General features: G+C 49.6%; 6 protein-coding genes across 6 annotated transcripts; 2 read left to right on the top strand and 4 right to left on the bottom strand.

The window, feature by feature from the left end:
• Positions 1-313: 313 nt before the first annotated feature.
• On the bottom strand, positions 314-2025 carry ALT_1695 (bZIP transcription factor; the record flags this gene model as incomplete). Its single annotated transcript, XM_033564495.2, has 4 exons — positions 314-615; positions 693-1202; positions 1253-1469; positions 1840-2025. The coding sequence occupies 4 exons, from the start codon at positions 2023-2025 to the stop codon at positions 314-316; spliced, it is 1215 nt and encodes a 404-aa protein (XP_033420386.2).
• Positions 2026-6577: 4552 nt separating this feature from the next.
• pex19 (putative peroxisomal membrane protein receptor Pex19) lies at positions 6578-9242 on the top strand (the record flags this gene model as incomplete). Its single annotated transcript, XM_033564496.2, has 6 exons — positions 6578-7267; positions 7325-7490; positions 7546-7716; positions 7783-8220; positions 8268-9091; positions 9138-9242. The coding sequence occupies 6 exons, from the start codon at positions 6578-6580 to the stop codon at positions 9240-9242; spliced, it is 2394 nt and encodes a 797-aa protein (XP_033420387.2).
• Positions 9243-9518: 276 nt separating this feature from the next.
• ALT_1693 (uncharacterized protein) lies at positions 9519-10382 on the bottom strand (the record flags this gene model as incomplete). Its single annotated transcript, XM_033564497.2, has 2 exons — positions 9519-9730; positions 9791-10382. 2 exons carry the CDS (start codon positions 10380-10382, stop codon positions 9519-9521), a joined length of 804 nt encoding a protein of 267 aa, XP_033420388.2.
• A 686-nt stretch (positions 10383-11068) lies between these two features.
• Positions 11069-11869, bottom strand: ALT_1692 (uncharacterized protein; the record flags this gene model as incomplete). The annotated part of the gene is made up of 6 exons (XM_089599198.1): positions 11069-11111; positions 11167-11314; positions 11375-11399; positions 11475-11528; positions 11591-11626; positions 11699-11869. The coding sequence occupies 6 exons, from the start codon at positions 11867-11869 to the stop codon at positions 11069-11071; spliced, it is 477 nt and encodes a 158-aa protein (XP_089456344.1).
• A 926-nt stretch (positions 11870-12795) lies between these two features.
• midA (putative cell wall protein) lies at positions 12796-13599 on the bottom strand (the record flags this gene model as incomplete). Its single annotated transcript, XM_033564499.2, has 1 exon — positions 12796-13599. One exon carries the CDS (start codon positions 13597-13599, stop codon positions 12796-12798), a length of 804 nt encoding a protein of 267 aa, XP_033420390.2.
• A 2695-nt stretch (positions 13600-16294) lies between these two features.
• Positions 16295-18977, top strand: ptpB (tyrosine protein phosphatase PTP1; the record flags this gene model as incomplete). The annotated part of the gene is made up of 4 exons (XM_089599197.1): positions 16295-16340; positions 17249-17746; positions 17851-18116; positions 18177-18977. 4 exons carry the CDS (start codon positions 16295-16297, stop codon positions 18975-18977), a joined length of 1611 nt encoding a protein of 536 aa, XP_089456343.1.
• Positions 18978-19129: the final 152 nt, after the last annotated feature.

The raw sequence follows: 19129 nt of genomic DNA, 5'->3' as shown, positions 1-19129 counted from the left end.
ACAACGAATTCGAACTTTTTTGTCCCCCTCTTGAAACATTCAAACAGAACAATTTTTTTCTGTCCGTTTTCGACAAATAGCAACCCAACAAAGAAAAGTGGTATCAACCGCGATGCCGAACGCCGGGCAATGCAACCGAATGTGATAACTTTTATCTTCCGAATCCGCGGACCAGAGGCGTCATGTATGAAAGCAGGAAAGGACATGCCGTGAGATGATCGTTACTCGCCTCCCTTTTTGTGATGCTTTTCATTTTATACATATGCGAATTAGTAGGCCGTAACAGGAAAACAAGTGAAGTGGACAACGACGCTTAATGACGCGTATGGTTTTGCTCATAACTAAAGGGGGTCTGAAAATGCATGCTGGCGCTTAATCCGAACGGGTCAGCGTCCAGCATGGGCTCGTAATTGCCGAGTAGGTGATTTGTGGCACCGTATGCTCCATTGGATCCTTCCCCAGCATGCGGAGTGAAGTTGGCGAGTTGAGGCCCTAGCGAATGAGAGCCAGGAGGGACTGAAGCAGTAGCGGCATTGAATCCGGAGACGTAGGGAGGCGCGTCGACCGACTCATGTTCTTCGTCGATCATGTCCGCCTGGGCGTCATATTCCTGTTCTACACGGAAAAGCATGAGCACAGGCAATCACTTATGGAAAGAAAAAGAAAAGTGACGGCAACAATTGTCAGCTTACCCAGTTGATCGTAATGTTTCTGGAATGGCGATGGATAATACGCAGCAGAGGGCACGCGGGAGACTCTGGGACCCGTACCACCTGGCACAGCCGATTTGGGATCGGTCGACTCTGGCTGACCGATGCTTATCGGGGGAGATGTCTGACTCAAGCTCCGAGAATGTGGGTTTAGTTGAGACCGCGCGTGCTGGGCTTGTTGCGCGTCCATCCCGTTTGGGGACATGGCTCCTTGGAACGGGAAACCGGGAGACTTGGTGTGTGAAGGGGACGACACGTGTGATGAGGGAGTAGCCTGGAACTGAGGTGAAGGGATGCCGTATGCTCCATCACGCGACATGGCGAACGGCTCCCCTTTAGGGGCAATGCCGGCTGGAAGTCTCTGGGCCGCAGTTCGGTTGACCGCCGCTCGGTCTAGTGTTGACGGGGGTTTGGCAGCCATGATGTTGGGTTTGATTGGTGCTCCTGGCGGAGCACCGGCCTTGAGTCGCAACTCGGCTTGAACATCAATGCCTAGTCTGGTTGTTAGTAAGAAACGGAGTAGAGAAATGGAGTCGACGTACCCTTCTCTAATAAGATCCTCTCCAGTAAAGAATTCTTATATCGAAGCATCAAACATTCATCGGCAGCTGTACGATGATTCTGCTGCAGAGTCTGCAAGGTTTCTTCATTGCGCTTGATAGTGGTTTCAAGTTGACGGATGTACTCTGTGCGACGTTCTCGGAATGCCGCCTGAGCTTGCCTGTTGCGTTGTTTGCGCTCTTCCGAGGTAGCATAGATCTGGATTTAACCGTTAGAACAAGAGGAACCAATCAAAAGGAGAGATCAAAATCAAGATAAGGAGAAGCAAAAATAGAAAGACATGAGGCTAAGAATAAGATGAACAGGGGGAAGGAAAAGATAAGGGATGATCAATCATGATGATAAATGATAAAGAGAAATTTAGTGCGGGGCCCCAGATTTGAACACAGACACATGGAAAAAGCACACCACATTAACGCAGGAACAAGAGATAAAGATGTAGATAAGATATCTCATGAGTCAACGGCTAAGGCTAAGCCTTTTAACAGAAAGGGAAGAAAAAAAAAAGAAATAGAAACCATAAAAACTGATAGCAATAAAAGGTGGTGAAGTGTAAGGATTTACGTACGGGTTTTCTTCCACCTTTTCGCTTCTGTGTCTGGGCTACGTCCTGCATTGGAACTTCACCCTCTGCTTCAGGCGTTGACACTGATGAACTGGTCGATCCCTCGGGTAAGGGTTCAGACTTAGGCACGACCGAATCCGTGGCCGTGTCATTGTGATTTGAATTGGAGGTCTCAACCATAGAGACCATTTGTGATTATAGCGACGATGCGCCTGGTGCCTTCCTTCCCCTTGAATCTTCTGTGATATTCCCCCCTTCCCCGCCTACTCAGCCAGGACGAAAGAGGAAGAGATCAAAATGAGAGAGAAAGATAACGAAGTATGTATGTGATGGCACTATCAACCCCGATTGCGATGAACCGGAGCTGACGGACTTGGTCGCTCGAAGCCGCGCTTAGACGGAAAAAAAGATAATGGGTAAAAGGAAAAATACTAATAATAATAAAATAAAAAAAAGACCGGTATGGAGATAAAGGTCTTGAATCCTGTAGGGCTATCGATCAAACGCTGGAGACGCGCGGCTGTTGCGGATGGTAGTCAGGTTGAAAGAGTCTAAGTCGATATGTGACATAAAGGAAATTGATGATGGGATAAGAGATACAGCACGATTGCTAAACGGTTAGATTGAGGATGGTAAGAGGAGGAGGAAAGGGAGTGGTGGTGGGAAGATGTGAGGTAAAATTATTTACTAACAAGAAAAGGGATCTTATAATTAGTTTTGTTTCTAGTGACTTGGGGCAAGAGTTCAAAAGAAGAAGAAAAAGCCCACTTTGTCGTTTGAATCCAATTGTTGATTGATGGAGGCACCCGAAGAGGAGTAAAAAAGAAAAAGAAAAAAAGAAAAAAAAAAGCGGAAAAAAAGCGACTTGCCCGTGGTGGACACCGGAGACCATAGCCTCTAGGCTCAAACAGAGCGATACCCTCAGATGTCATGCAACGAACTCGCTTTCTTTTCTTTTTTCTACTTAATCAAACCCTTAATCCCCCCAGTCTGTCTAAACTCGGCAAACAGGTTATTTCCCCTCTTTCTGGCAATTCAGAGAATGCTGAGAATCCTCGACTTTCTCTTTACTTCTCTGTTGGCGAACGGAAGGTATCGACCCACCGAGACAGTCTGATTCATCAAAGCAGCCGAAGATCCGTCAGGGCACGTCAAGGAAGAACAACGTGAACAAGTCCGCCGTCAGTCGTCAGTGTGTGCCCCTCGAGGTTGTGCCCCTGTGGATTTGTTGGTCCGTCTAGGCCACCCCTCGACGCCATGTCCCAATGCAGGCAACAAGTGGACTTGGCCGTGACAGGAAATCCATTGTTTTTCCAAGAGAGCATACATGCCATTTCTCAGTGAACAGCAGATAGAAAGCTGCTCAGATTTTGAGACATGTTGCTTTGCCGTCTAACTACCCCCATAGAATCCCAAACCTGAAATCCCCTTCATGATTATCTTTCCATATAGTCCCTTGGACGAGGGGTTCTCTCAAGTAGGTAGTTGTCCGCGGAGAAACCATATGACGAAGGAAGTACGGATAGGCCAATAGGCTGCCGTTACCATTCTTACAAGCCAAGAATACCGTATTTCCTCCATTCTCTCAGTACTGGAAAATTCTGCTCGGGTGTCCCTGGTACGCTTCTCGCTTAATGTCCCTTTTAAAATTTTCACTGTGATAGATCTTGGGAACAGTTGAATTTCCTTCCCGACAAATCATGTTCGCATTCATGAACTAGGCTAGCAGGGACTATGGCATGGTTTTGATGTATGGCGTACGGAGTACAGCACGGACAAGACCCGCCGATGCCGGCTTCCATCGGCTCACAGTACGGAGGACCGTGGACGTCGTGCAGTTCTGGAACGTCAAACAAGACATAGAACCCCATCAGGACGCTCGACTAAATTACCCTATGAGGCTATGAGTACTCTATCCTAGCAGAAGCATTATTACCTATTGATTCTGGGGATGGCACATGACCTTCCCTGGCAGGCCAAGGTACCTCAACACTGAGACCTCCGAAAAGCCTGGTACTCTGGCACTACCACGCAAGAAGAAAGGAAACACGTACTTCGTATCCCTGTCGCCTATCATCATCTAGTCGTGAAGAAGCCAAAGACACAGGCAAGGAGTGACATCACGAGGATCAGCCACGGGGCACATCATCTGATGATCTGAGCTTTTCCCTGCACTCTTGGCAAACAGTCAGGGGATGAGGGGTGTCTTTTCCGCGGGGTAGTCTAGCAGCTGGGCGGCTAGCAGGATACAGTGAGGCAAAGGGGTCGACTCACCATGATCTCTGTCCTTTATTGACCATAATGATAATAAAGTATATGAACGTCAAGATGTGAATTCTACGAATATTCCGTCCAGGAATTGCGATTCCCTGGTATCTATATCATCTCCAGAAGCTTCTAGAAAGGGAAATTGTTACGGAGCCCAACTACTCTACTCGGCGTTAGACTACACCGTGCTAAAAGGACTTTACTCTATTGCCCCTTTTCAATAATGGGATCTTATTTTTACATACTACTAACTTCCCTCTAGTGAATCGATCCTTTCCTGAAATTCCTTCGAAAGTGAGGTCGGACCCTGCCGATTCTTTTTACCAACCGTAGGGCGCTTAGAACATCACCTCGACTACGGAGTAATCAGATGCGTCTCTCTTGAATCAATGAGCGGGGAGGTTGGGGTTGAGAGACCTCCTATTAAGAACTTCGATAGCTGAATTTTGATGGTTATGCTATGATTAGTTAAACCCGACATTTTAAAATCGTAGCCTCAAGCACTGTAAGTAACTCCTGTGCGTTTAGATCGCGAGGATTGATCCCAGGAGCAGCCAGCCCCTTTCCTAGCAATATGAATCCTGCTCTATCGAAGCCACCGGGGAGAAATGGCAAGAGACACGAGGCAAGGGAGACGTACAGCAAGCTATAGCTTACTTTGACCGTGCAAGAGACTTCAGCACTACTTCATACTTGTGCCGTTCCCCAGCATTTCCATGACTCGCATGCATCAAGGCCTGTGGCCGTACAGGATGGCCGGACCTTGGGAGGACGGATCAACAGGCAACACCGTACGCATCCTGTCAAGATCAGCTGCCAATTGAGACGGCAGCGAAGGCCTCCAGCAGCTTGTAACGGTGTATGAATTGGAAATATTGGCAGTCGTTGCAGGACAAGGACAGCATTTGCTAGAATCTTAGTGCGCCTCTTGAAACTTTCTACTGTTCAAGAGGACAGCTCTTCAGAGAATGCTTGGTATGTCTTGCAACTGCACAGACGACAGAGAAACCAACACAAGACGGGCCCTTGCACCATCCAATACAAGCACACACACACACACACACACACACACACACACAGTCCTTGTATTGCCATCAGACCTACCTGTCTCTTCCCTGCTTGTCTCACCACACCGGCTGATGGTCACCGGGGAACAGATGGATACAGCAAGACAGGAATGGATGTGTTTGGCGGGGTGGCGTTTTCATGGAATGGAACAGTGTAAAGGCCGACAAAGGAGGCCCTGAAGGATATGGAAGGCCCAACGCCGTTAATAACATGGTCCACGAGAGCCGGTAGCGATCTCAGCAAAAAGGCCAAGGAAGGTGTCCACGGCGAATCCGCCAGGAAGCCGAACCTTGATGCTGAGGGCTAGATCTGACTTCGATATGGTCTGGCTACTACTTCTCAGCTGAACAACGAAATGTTGATTCAGCCCGACGAAGCCACACGAGCTTTACCTTGCAGTCTGTCCACTGAGCTATTCCTCGAATCGTAGTTCGTGATACAGACACAGCTATCAACTCTCCCCATGAGTGTCTATCAGGTCAAACACCAGGTACATGTCAAGACAATCGAAGTCTGCCTCCGCCAGCAGAGAGTGTGATACCTACACACAGTCCCCAAGTGGGAGAAGGCATAGTCAAGTCTCGAGTCACCTGGATCCTTGCTGTCATCACTGACGCCACTGTAACTCCGGGTACTGGTTAGCTATTGTACTGGGATCAACTTCTGCCAAAACTGGGCGTGGATTTGATCTCATCGGATTATGTTCCCATGTATTGAAAGTGTCTGGCGGCTAAAATCTCGCAAGGCATCAATCATGCTTAAGTAGCGTTATGTGGAGATCCCGCAATGCCACCGTTAATGATCCACAAGGCCCGTCTACTTATTTACTACCTCAAAAGTGCTTCTATCGCTCAATGAAAGCTACCCTTATAAGTAATCTTTATTTCACTATGATCTGTGTCACTGAGTAATTTGTGACCATATAGCCTGACCCTGAATGAGGGTGAAGTCCTTGCTTGATGTTTACAATGTGCTTTCCCGGGGTATCGGGGATCAGTAACCCACGGGGCATCAGCAAACCATGTCAATCAGATCCATCCTGCTTTCGTTCTCAGGGATTTTCGTGATAAGCCCTTATTGACGATGTTTCCATCGCTTCTACGGTCTTTACCACGACTGGGACGGACATGGAAGCCCCTCAACTTCTCCAATACCAACTTCGTCCGGATACCTGCCAGTCAGAAGATCGAAGAAGAAACCATCCCAAATTATGTTGCTTCCCGCTATTACCCTGTTCGAATAGGACGGATTTTCAAGGATCAATATCAAATCGTAGGAAAACTAGGATTCGGAACTAGCTCAACTGTGTGGCTTGCACGGGACATGAAGTGAGACCCCCGTGGCAGTCATGGAAATGGCCAGTCCTGGATTGATTAGCTCACGCACTATCACAGCCGTTGTCGCTATGTTACCCTCAAGGATTTTTATCAAGTCTACATCCATGGGACAGCAATTGGATGACGAGCTCAAGATGTACCAACGCATGGAGAGAGGCTCGAAGAGCCACCCAGGTCGCAAAGCTGTTAGATCGTTACTCGACTCGTTTGATGTCGATGGGCCCGACGACAAACATCGATGCCTCGTGCATCCTCCATTATGGGAGAGTGTGTTGACCTTTTTGCACCGCAACCCAGTCCATAGGCTGCCTCAACCAGTCCTGACATTTGTGTTGCAGCGCATGTTTTTGGCGCTAGACTATCAGCATACAGAATGCCAGATCATACATACTGGTCTGTGCTCCAATTTTGCCCTCCTCTGCTTCTATCGTCTACTTACTCGGGAAATCTCATCAGACATCAAGGAGGACAACATCATGTTTGGCATCACCGATGACTCGGTTTTCAGTGACTTTGAAGAGCAGGAGCTTCAAACCCCTTGCCCGAGGAAGGGACTGGATGGAAGAATAATCTACGTCTCCTGGGAACTCAGAATGCCCAAGGAATGTGGCGCCCCGGTCCTCTGCGACTTTGGCTCAGCGGTTTTCAGTGGTATAGAGCACTCGGAAGACATTCAACCTAATATTTATCGAGCACCGGAGGTGATTCTGGAAGTCCCCTGGACGTGCAGCGTCGATATATGGAATGTGGGATGTATGGTAAGACCATGAGCTTAATGATACTGTGCAGCAATTTTCTGAAATGTTGTATCACAGATTTGGGACATTTTCGAAGACGGATTCTCATTTACTGGCCACGACCCAGAACTTCAGACATACCGAAGTCGAGCTCATCTCGCTGAGGTGATCAGTCTCCTTGGGCCCCCGCCGCCCAGTCTTCTTTCTCAAGGGAGGCTGAGCCACAAATTCTTTTCCGACGAAGGTAAGACAACTTTTTCTGGTGTCCGACTATCAACTTACGATGTTTGATCTTCTAGGCGACTTTTGCGCTGGGATTCCATTACAACATCGGATTCCGCTCGAGGAGAGGGAAACCGCTCTCGAGGGTCAAGACAAAGCGAGTTTTCTACGCTTTATGCGGAATATGTTGCAGTGGGAGCCGGGGAAGCGTAGCTCCGCTAAAGAATTAGGAGAGGACGACTGGATTCGTAAGAATACATGAGAGTATAGAAGGGTTAAATCGTTCAGGCCGTCGTATCTGAGTAATTAAGTAGCATACGCGGAGTGCTCCGTGCACAGAGAGGACTGGCGAAGCCGCGGCGATCGGCTTTCGGTTCCCCGCCAAAAGAAACCCCGACAATTCTTCTTCACATGCGCGCGTCTGCCAAAGTCCCTTTCACCCCAGCGCCGGTCTCTCCTTTCCTGTCATTTTCTCAGAATTGTTCAGGAGTATATAATTACCAACACGATGAATTCCTCATCACCGAATACCAGTGCGGGCGTCACTCAGCAACATCACGAGGAGAGCCCACCCGCCCCCGCAGTGAACGCTCCCGACCACAGCACCGCAGCTCCCACAACCAGCGCAAGCTCGCCTGGCGATGAGAAGCCCACAGCGCCAGTGACAGAGGCTCCAAAAGAAGCCCCTTTATCAAAAGCTACCGTAGAAGATGCCGACGAGGACGAAGACTCGGAGTTTGACGAGTTAGACGGTACGACCCGCCACCCCTGCACATCTGACCCTAGCTGACCTGCCCAGACGTCCTGGATAACTTCTCCAAACCCGCCCCCCAGCCAAGCACAACCGCACCTGCAAGCGCACCAGCCCCCGCCAATGAAGACATCGACGAAGACGCTTTCATGCGCCAGCTCGAGCAGGACATGGCGAAGATGATGAACCACGCGGCGCAGGAGTCCGGCGCGCCGGATAACAAGGAGTTCGAGAATGCGATCAACCAGGGGGCAGACGCGTTCACGAAGCAGCTCGAGGAGAGCGGGATCCCGCCCGGTGACTTTTTGAAGCAGCTGCTGGCGGATGTCATGGCGGAGGAAGGCGAGGGCGCTGGTGCTGCTGCGGGTGCTAGTGCTAGTGCGGGTGCAGGCGCGGGCCAGAGTACCGGTGGACCGTCGGAATCTGCGACGGGTGCTGGGAAAGCGGCTGCGCCAGAGTCCTTCAATGATGCCATTCAGCGGACTATCCATCGGATGAAGGAGTCTGGGGATAAGGCTACGGCGGCGGCGACGGAGGACGGGGGGATTTCGGAGGACATGCTGATGCAGTTGCTCAAGGGGCTGGAGGCGGGCGTTGGAAACGGGGGCGACGATCTCGACCTGACTCAGATGATTGCCGGTGTGATGGAGCAGTTTTCCAATAAGGAGATGCTGTATGAGCCGATGAAGGAGTTGGATGCGAAGTGGGGGCCGTGGTTGAAGGACAATAAGGGCAAGGTCCCTGCTGAGGATATGGAGCGGTATGAGAAGCAGGCTAAGCTTGTGACTGAGATTGTGGCCAAGTTCGAGGAGGAAGGGTATACAGATGAAGATCCGAAGTATCGGCAGGCTGTGTGGGAGAAGATGCAAGAGGTATGTTTTTCTTTTTCTTTGCACCGCATATGCTCATACCCTCTAGATGCAAGCGCTGGGTAGTCCCCCGGAAGAACTTGTTGCGAATCCCTGGCCGGAGGATATGGCAGGCGAGGCTGGCGCAGCTTTGCCCGACTGTCCCCAGCAATAAGGCTGCCGTCTGAGAACCTATGTTAGCGGGTATGATGATTGCTTGAGGCTTCGATGCGATGGTGTCTGGTTTAGATTGATACCATCTATTATTGGCATGTTCTGTACATATAACCACGTCGATACCCTATTTACATCAATGAAGATACGGCCTCTGCCGACGGATCTATGAACAACCAGTCTCTCATGCCAGAGACTGGGAAAAGGTCCCTGTACCAACGCCAGATACCTGACCAAACGCCAGCAATGCATGCTTAAAAGACCGCAGCCAAAATGCTCATCCACTCGACATATCCATATCCTGGCTCTGGGGTACTTGATCAGCCAGACCCATGAAAATATCATCATACTCCTCGTCACTAAACGAGGAGCTCGGATCATGCGTTCTGTCCGTCTTCCCGAATGGCACATGGGCTGTCTCCAACAGCGCAGTTTCCATAGCCTGCTCCTCAGACACGTACTCATCCAACGCACGCACATCCGCATCATCTACACAACTGTCAGGTTTCTTTCGTTGATTTTCCTGCACTCTGGAGAGGAGTAACATACCCATCCCATCCATGTCCTCCCCTACATCCTCATTCAGATGATACGCCTCCATGAGCCCATCCGCCCGCCTCCGCATCAGCTCTCCCCACTGCTTCTGCTCCGCCACATGCTCCATCATCATCAGCTGCTCCCCGCGGTTCTCAAAGCGCTCCGCATCGCGGTCGGCCTTGATCCGGTTGAGAAAGACGGTCCGTCGTGTGTTGCGCGCGGATGGTGAAGTCGAGGTGGCGTATGTGCGGGAGGCATTGTTGAGGGGGTTGGAGAGGGCTGCATAGCGCTGTGCGTAGGTTGGTGAGGAACGGGAGCGCGAGGTGAGAGGGCTTGAGTTCGTGGTCGCAGATGCGGTAGAGTTGATGTTTTCTGTAGAGAAGGGAAAGTTGTGCGCTAGGGTTGATTCCGAGTTTGCTCGGTCTGTGTTGCTTGTTGCGCGATGTCCGGTGTATGCTGTTGATGCGGAGGGAACTCCGTTCATTGGCCGTACTGAGGCAAGCGTCGAGCTGCACGGCGATAATGGAGACGGATGCATTGGTGTATAGTGCGAGCAGGACGCTTGGAAGGCATAGGGCTGTGCGGGTGGGATTGCTGCGAACATGGTAACTTGATGTGGGAAGCGGAAGTCAGGATGGTGGCGGTCGAAGTTAGATCGGGTCAGTTGGTGCTCTTTTGAAGAAGGCCAATACTCCGTACAGTAGCGATTAAATGTGGGAGTCAATGATAGCAGGGTCTATTGTGGAGTCATGGTCTTGTCTGGGGATTAAAACCGTTGCTCTGTTATCGTGTCCCAGCCCACCGTCGCGTCGATAGAGTGCCGCGAATTTCCCCCCAAATGACCGTCTGCTACAATCGCGTCTCTGCACGGGGTCACGCGATTTGGCGCGAACGCTAATCTGTATTAGGAAATATTGCATTCCTCAGGCTGCAAAATTACCCATAGCCATCTAGAATCGAGAATGTCAGATGTCAGTGATGTGTAGGGCTGCGTTGTATCTATCCCATCAACCACAAGAAGACGCGCAGCTGTTGATCGTTCTAGTAGAATATCTATACTGGGATGAGAGATTATGCACTCCTCAAGTAGAAGCCTATGTACGCAATTGTCAATTCATCTATCTCATAATATCAACACAAGAGATTGGGACATGTCCATGTTTAGAGCGGCAGTTTGTACAGGAAACCCGTCATAAATCACAGACAAGATCGAATTCATCATCATATGGAATCCTCGTCTGAGCTATCGGTCCTGCATTCGTATCACTTGCTGAGTCTAGATGGTTGATGCTAGCCGCCGTGGCCTGCACCGTTGATACAGACATGCAGCTTTCTAGATCGACGTCAATTCATGTCATATCTTCCTGTGAGCCGGAAAGTCAACATACTTAACTGATCCTGACAATCCTGCAGCGAGAATGACGCCGATCGGTCTGTATTCGCGATCTATATCAAGGCCGGTCAGAGACAAAAGCCAACCCGTTTTGGCTATCGACAGGATATACTTTTTGGCAGGAATCAAATTGCTCGTTGCAGCTGTCAAGCACGAGTGTCATCAGCATTACATCCCCCTGCTTTACATGGGATCAAACGGACCTCCGTTGAGCAGCCGACTCGAAATCTGTCTGCATGATAATCATTTAGCATGACCGTCGGCTTCACAACCGCAGCAAGGCAACGCAAAAAAGGAACATACAAAAGTATTCCCACTAACACCGTACGGTCTCTCAGAATCCCCGGTGCTCGTCACCTATCCGAGAGAACATTAGTCCCGCTCCCATCAACACGTGTAACCCGGTCAAAACAACTCACCGCAGGCGCGGCACCACCCAACGCCCCCGCAAACGACTACAATCACAACGAATCCAATTAGCCACCCAGCCGAATCTTCAAGCAGAGCGACAAAGGCGTGACGCGAACCTGAAGATCCTGTCGTTTTCCTAGTGGTGGTGGCGCCGCCGCCTCATACACCAGACCTAAGGGGTCATGTCTTGACGCCGCCACCCCTTGAATCAGAGCAAACGAGGGCCAGAGACAGAGCAGACAGCTTGTCTGAGCGAACAGACAGAGCAAGGAGATAGGTGCTCTCATCTTGATTGCACATAGGCCTTGGCTGTGGACGCGCGCGGATATCAATGCTTTGGGATGCGCTACAATCCCTGTATAGGCGCAGTGACCCAGTTGATCGTGACTATTGAGCTTGCATTGTTTTGTAGATGATAACTGATTAGGAAATTCGTCATTTGATTGAGTAAATGAGACGATGAGTAACCCATGCACGGAAGCTGAAGCGGGGAAAGGGAGCGGTGTTTCAGGACTCGACCCTGGCTTAAGTTGCTGTGGGATACCTAGCTACTCCGTATAGACTGAACTCAATCCATCAAAGTCAATCTAACGACCTGGGCTCTGACGAAGATAAGAAGTATCCTAAAGATCATGCTATGGCTTGTTGTGATCCTTACTGAAGCTACTAATCCCAATGGCGTGGACACATCTGCAACTGTGCCTGGGATCCCTACTCAACACGGCCTACCAAGTACCCCAGTAATATGGTTGGTGATAGATTTGAGTGTGATCTGGACTATTTTTCCGTCTGAAATTAAAACGTACATACGTGACAAGATTTTGGTCGAATGGCTATGCAATGACAACCATTGTGGAAGAAGGAGAGACGGCGACGGAGACAAGACGGACCACTGCATTCCTGTACATAATCGAGTTGTTCGAAAGGGGGAATCAAAAAAGACCATCGTGAGAACAGCTGAGCTGCAGAAAGGAGCGTAATCTTCAAAAGGAATGACGGACAGTCTATGGCGTGCCAGTGGCACGATGCAAGAAAAGATACGATCGCAGATGGCGAGGACGCAGTCAAAGAAAACGAAAGCAAGGAAAAAGAACAAAGATGCTTCCCACTCATAAGCGCCAAATGACAAAAGGACGTGATACTCATACAGATGTACAACCTTGAAAGAAGGGTACCCAGGAACTGTCAACAGCTAAAGTGGCCGAAACGACCCTTAGAAGTTGGACGCAGCGTTAACAGGACCAGGGTTGTGGTATTGGTCAAGTGTACTTCTGAATGGTGTACCGCCAGCTCCAGGGCTGGGGGCCTTCTCCCGAGCACCGCTACCGACAGCTGTGCCACTCATGAGATCGGCAGCCTCATCGTTGTCGGCGGCAGCACGTCTTCTGGCACGGATCCTCCACATGACTACAGCAATAGCACCGATGATGATGGCACCACCAACACCCACCACGACACCGATAATGATCTTCTTCTGAGAAGAAGAGAGACCAGAGCTGGAGTCCTTGTTGGTTGAGCCGTTCAAGCTAGGAGAATCTGTCGAGCTGCTGCCTTGCGGAGAAGTGGTGGTGTACGTGGTCGGCACAGGTGTTCCACTGATCGTGTGAGTGGTGGTGATCGTCTTGACCACATCGCTCGAACTGGAAGTCTTCGTTCCGCTGGTCTCAGTTGCCGACGTACTATCAGAGGTGGTGGTAGGCGCTGGAGTATCGTCTTTGGAAGTTGTGGACGATGTGGTTGGGGTAGGCGCAGGGTTATCGTTCTTAGATGTGGTCGAGGTAGTATCCGTTGATGATGTTGTTGTTGTTGTCGACTTTGTACTCTCGGAAGTAGTAGTAGAAGTGGTCTCTTGGGACTCAGACGATGAAGTTTTCGAGGTCGTCGAAGTATCCGTGGCGGTCGCCGCTGGGAGGCCAGAGGTGACGGCAGCTATGTCAGTAACTCCCTGGCTCTGGCCAGCCGTGACGGCCACGAGGGCCAAAGAGTAGAGGAGGAACGAGAGACGGGCGACTCGCATGATGGGTGAAGTGTGAGGCGTGACCGAGAGGTGACAGTCGAAGATGACGAAGATCTCTTTACCAAGACGATGACCGGTAGTATATGAGATGACTCGGCTCAAGACGGGGCTGTGTTGAGACTGCTGACTGAGGTGATTCAAATAAGTGAGACCTCTCTGGTGTGTGAAGTGCAGGTGTTTCAAGTCAGGAGAGGCACACAGTGACAGAGGGGTTAACGAATGACCAGATTCGAAGAGGAGGCACGATGTGCAGGAAGCGAGCGTAAGGGAGGCGGGATAAAAGGGAAAAGACTGGAGGAAGAAGAAAGGGTTGGAAAGTCAGAAGGTAGGAAAATAACTCAAGACAGAAACCGTCGCAAGTTGGTAATGGTACCCAAGGGACGTTGTACTGCCAGCCCAGGAGGTCTCAGATTTTGGCCTTGACCCGGTACCACGTTACCGTACCACCATACCATCTCTGGAAAAGCCCAAACACCCGTGCCAGCAAATAAATGTACGGATCAAAGACTAGCGCTGCAACTGAGAGTCAGCTGGCCAATAGCCACAAAGAAGCTGAGACAGTCTAGACTCTGCTTCTCCAATGGGCTTACAGGAAGGAATTTTAGCCGGAGCTAGGACGCCCTAATCTTTGAACTTTTAGTTTGGTTGACATTTCTCGAACTGACTGCTCTGACTAATCCATCACCTACAATGGTAACTTACTTAGTTGGCCCTAGTGTGGTATTCTCCATCGAATATCGGGTTATCGGCTCCCTTGAATATGCCAGACAACCACTGCATAACATAAACTATCTGCCCACTAACAACTAGTTAACTAAAGCTCAACATGCTTATTCATCAATGCTGCTATTTTAAGGCACCCACTTAATGAACATTTACCATACCTTACGCACTACCAGCGCCCCAGCCGCTTATTGGAGACCTAATTAATACCCACCACTTAAAAGAGCTTCGGCATCCTTTGATGAGCTGTCTCCTCGGATCATGCGCCAATGTTAGCTAAGCACAACAAACGTTCTCTCAAGTCTCACTCCGTCATCGTTCCAATGTCTATGGATGGTTAAGAAGTACTTAGACACGGAATATATGGAATTTATCTTTCATGAAGGTATCATGATGACTCGCTTGGGTCGACCATCCACCATTCTCCGTGAATTACCACGGAAAACTTCCCTTTATGGCAGTGATGGCTGAGCCTATCTTACGTGTGCCGGACATGCCGACGACGGATGCAAATACGCTTATGTCACGGGACACGACATACTCCATAGTTGTTTCAAAATTCTCACTGTATGCTTTATGCGCAAGGGAGTCTCCCAGCTTGTTATATTACTAAGATCCAAGGAAAGTAGTATATATAAGATAGAGCTGAACGAGAAGTACATACATAGGATTGACACCGTAGCTTCACTTCCAAAGGGAGAGTAGTCTGATCAAGTAGGGATGGCCTTAGCGAAAGCCTGGCATTAAACATCTGATGTCGAAACAGCGCAAATTATACGACGTCGCCGGCACACGTCGGCACCTTTGAAATTCGTCCTCGCCATGACTACAGGCGTATGATATTTCGAAGACATATGCATAAATTGGGTCACGTGTGCCTCCTGCAGGTACAATCCTCGTACGGTCATTGTTTACATGAGATCCATCATCTCGCGCCATGGTTCAGTAGTAGTGGCCGAGATGGCCGAAATAGTGCGATTTTCGAGGTGTCACTTTCAAGGGGTTCTGTAGGATCGTACACTATGAAATGGGATCGTTTCATCTATCGTCAACTCTAAGCTACACATTGAAGAAGGCAACATAAGCAGAATAATTCATTTATATATGCTTCGAACTTCAAAGCCTAGCCAAACAATCCATAGAAATCGGCTGGGCAAAGCGGAATGAAGCAAGACTTTCCTCTTCGGATGGAATGAGGGTTGCAGCTCACGGCGCGAGGAAATCTGCAGCCCAATCTTTATCCGGTCTAGACAAAGCTCAACGGTATGACATTCTACCGCGAATGTGGCGTGGGAAGCCAAAGCAGAGAAAGCGATGGATGGGTATCATTGTAGGTCATCACAAAACAATATTGTACATCAACTCACGAGACATCGAGAATCTGGCAAGGTCGGGTTTTCATAGTTTATTCGGCGGTTTCCCCTTGAGCTGATCTTTGATTTCTTCTTTAAAGTATTCGAAAAACTGTTTGAGGCAGGGACCTATGGGCAAAGCCGTCAGCACAATCTCTTCAGAAAAATGATTGTTTCTGGAGCATTATCTCGCATACCATTCTTTTCAAGCTTGGTACCTCCCATTTCCTCGGGAGGTACACCGTACCTAATGTGTTGAACCTTTTGGTGGACTCTTCCGACCATCCTGTGAAATGTCGGGCTGGCCAGCAGCTGTAGTCAACAAGTCAGCTTTGCAAATCCTTTTTCAGATGCCTTGAAGGCAAACATACCCGTGCAGTTAGCCAAACCTATTACAAATGTCAGTCAAAAGCTGGCCATCGAGACTTTGGTCTGTCAGATGGGGTGCTACGTACCTCCAGGGTTCGGAGCCAAAAAAGCTTGAAAACCATTTGAGGACTGATGATAGTTAATTTTCAAAGGTTATAGAAGATAGTTTCATGTGATCTTAGGCGTCAGCGGAATCCATCAGGCACCCATAAGCTCTGAGCGTAGAGCATAGAGTGAAAGTTTGGCGTGTGATGGCTGGGAGTTGGGTTGAAGAAGAGGCTCTGCGCGCGCTCTTATGTGCGTTTTAGCCTTTTGTGGCGCGTTTGACAGCTCGACCAGTCAGAAGCGGGGATTTGCTGTTCTAATGATCTTCTCGTGCTCCATGGAAGGAAACAGAGTTTCTTCGCCTCCAAGTCAAGATATTTTGGATATACATAATTGATATTGAGTAGTGAGAACAGTAGATTGTGTTCTAGAGGCCAGGATGATTATTATTGCTTTATTGTTTTTGCATATTATCCCTCCTACATTTCTTCGCAGGACTCTAAAAACATCTAGTAGGAGCTCTTTCTATGGATACTTACGTCGTCTTTCTCCCTTTCCCTACTATATGTGTTTTCTTCCTCTTTATGTGATATCAACATCCTCCTTTAGTGATTACATCACTAGAGACACCCCAACAATTCTATCATAGCCTTTGTTCTTGAAAGTTGAAACGGCGCATTTGACACTATCAGACGATCCTGTCCCTCTTCTACATCCTTTGTTCCTTCTTTCTCCCAACAACTACTCTCCTTATATGCTACTTTCTTGTGAATATATAATGATCGACAGGTTCCTAACCACGTTCTAATCAACTTTTACATTATTCTTGCAGGTGCGGGGAGACCAAAATCGATCGCGTTTCGTGAGGGGCTCCAATAATCTCTCTTCCTTCTTTCTTTCTTTCTTTCTTTTTTTTTTTTTTGGACTTTTCTCTGGATCAAAATTTCCCGCATTCTATACCTCTGGTACTATCGACCTTAACGGCCCTTAATCGTGCCTAGCGTTGGCGTCTCGAAAGGAAAATCTTCGCTGCCTTCGTTACCTCCTGCCTCAACGTAGGAGAAACCGGTCGAGACTACCCTGTTACTCTCACATTTCGTGGACCTTAACGGTGGCCTCGCGACCGAGCCGATTCTATACAAACAATCATCCTTCCCTAGATATTAACCGACAGCAAGTTGTTCCTGTGAGACCTGAAAATCTGGCCAAGAGAATCACGACCAGGGGCAGCTGCCACAGCTGTCCCGATCTGTCCACGCTACAGATATCATCCCTGCCACACCCCTCCAACGGCACGAGCGACGACCCATCGGACGGCAACGCGGGGCAGATTATTACAGCACCACCCTCCCGCTCCCCTTCTCCAGATACTCTCAGTTTCCGCAGCGGCACTCGAAAGCTTGCTTCAACTCGAAAGCGGGTCTCGAAGAAGGCGCGCGGCGTCCTAGGCAAGGTTCGTGCCTTCCAAAGGATCGCTGCGGCCAAGATGGCGCATCCCACCATCAAGATCGATACGAGTGTCCAGGCGACTAAGCGTGCTCTCCCGGAAGATACTGAAGGTGGTTTCGACGTTGTGTCCGGTTCCGAGTTAGATGATCCCGGCCTGGAAGCTGGAGATAATGAACTCGTTCCCCCGTTTCTGTGCCAATCTGCCATCGGTCAGTATGCGCCCCTCCGATGACAGCTTCGGTTGACGATCGCTGCGCAAGACGTTATTGTCCTGAAGTGTCGCAGAGTCACTGACGCTTCATTATTATATTAGAGATACACCAGAAATTTGAGGAATTGGAATGGCTACAACGGGCGCGCTTCGCCGAGGGGATGCTGTCGAATGACCCCGCCCACCGTTGGGCTTTGGAGGCGGATCCCGAGGTCAGGGCTCGAAACCGATATATGAACGTGCAGGCATGGGCAAACTCGCGCATCCATCTCCGGGTGCCGGAAGGCGAATGCGATTTCATCAATGCATCGCCCATCGTCCTTACTGATTCAGTGTCTCAGGAGGAGAGGAGGTATATTGCAACACAGGTATGTGGGCATACGTATGTCATGACGGGCCTATCGACCCACTAATTCTTGTGTGTGAAGGGACCGAAAGTAGGCCACCTTGCTCATTTCTGGCATATGGTATTCCACGAAAGCAACGATGTTGCTGTCATCGTCATGCTCACGCAGACGGTCGAGTCGGGCCGCGAGAAATGTGCGCAATACTTTCCCCTTGACCATGACCGGCCTTCCATGATTTTGCGGCGCGACGAGGACGACCCTTTCGAACACAACGAGGAGTACGAACAAGCGAATGACAACATAATGGGCGAAGTCACTCTATTGGAATCGAGCTTTGACCAATACTCTCGCTCTGAGGTTCGCAAACTGCGACTCACATTGGCCAACGAGTCAAAGATTGTCTGGCATTTCCTTTTTGCTGGCTGGGCGGATTACTCTAAGCCAGAAGGTGAGGACCGCGAAGCGCTGCTTCACTTGATTGAACTCTCCGCGTCCAAATGTCCATCGGATAACCCACGGATCGTGCATTGCAGCGCTGGTGTTGGTCGCACCGGCACTTTCATCGCATTAGACCATCTTTTGCGGGAACTCGACTCGGGGCAGCTGCTCAAGGTGACCGACCCGCAAACCGATCCCGTTTTTGAAACGGTCAACCGAATGCGAGAACAGCGGATGATGATGGTCTATAATGAAATGCAACTACAGTTCATCTATGAAGTGCTCCGCGAGCAGGTCGACCTTAAACTTGGAAAGACGACGAGCTACGCAGGGCGGAGATTAGACGAGAGATCTGCGAAGATGGCCAAGCTATCGAACAGTTCCGAGTATCTGCCTTCCCATAAACCAGAGCTGGAGCCAGTCAATGATAGTCCCTCGCCATGAGGAGCTGGCCTGGAACACCAGGAAACTCTGAGCATGGATGAAGCACTCCGATTACACATACCCACGTTTCGATTCTGCGTACATACACCCCTTACCTTCAGATACAACCCACCTGTCTTACGTTGACGACTTATCATGATTTATTCCTGGCC

Source organism: Aspergillus lentulus (genome assembly GCF_001445615.1).
Source record: "Aspergillus lentulus DNA, contig: Alt04, strain: IFM 54703, whole genome shotgun sequence".
Taxonomy (NCBI): Eukaryota; Fungi; Ascomycota; class Eurotiomycetes; order Eurotiales; family Aspergillaceae; genus Aspergillus; species Aspergillus lentulus.
This window is presented reverse-complemented; position numbering and strand designations above follow the sequence as displayed.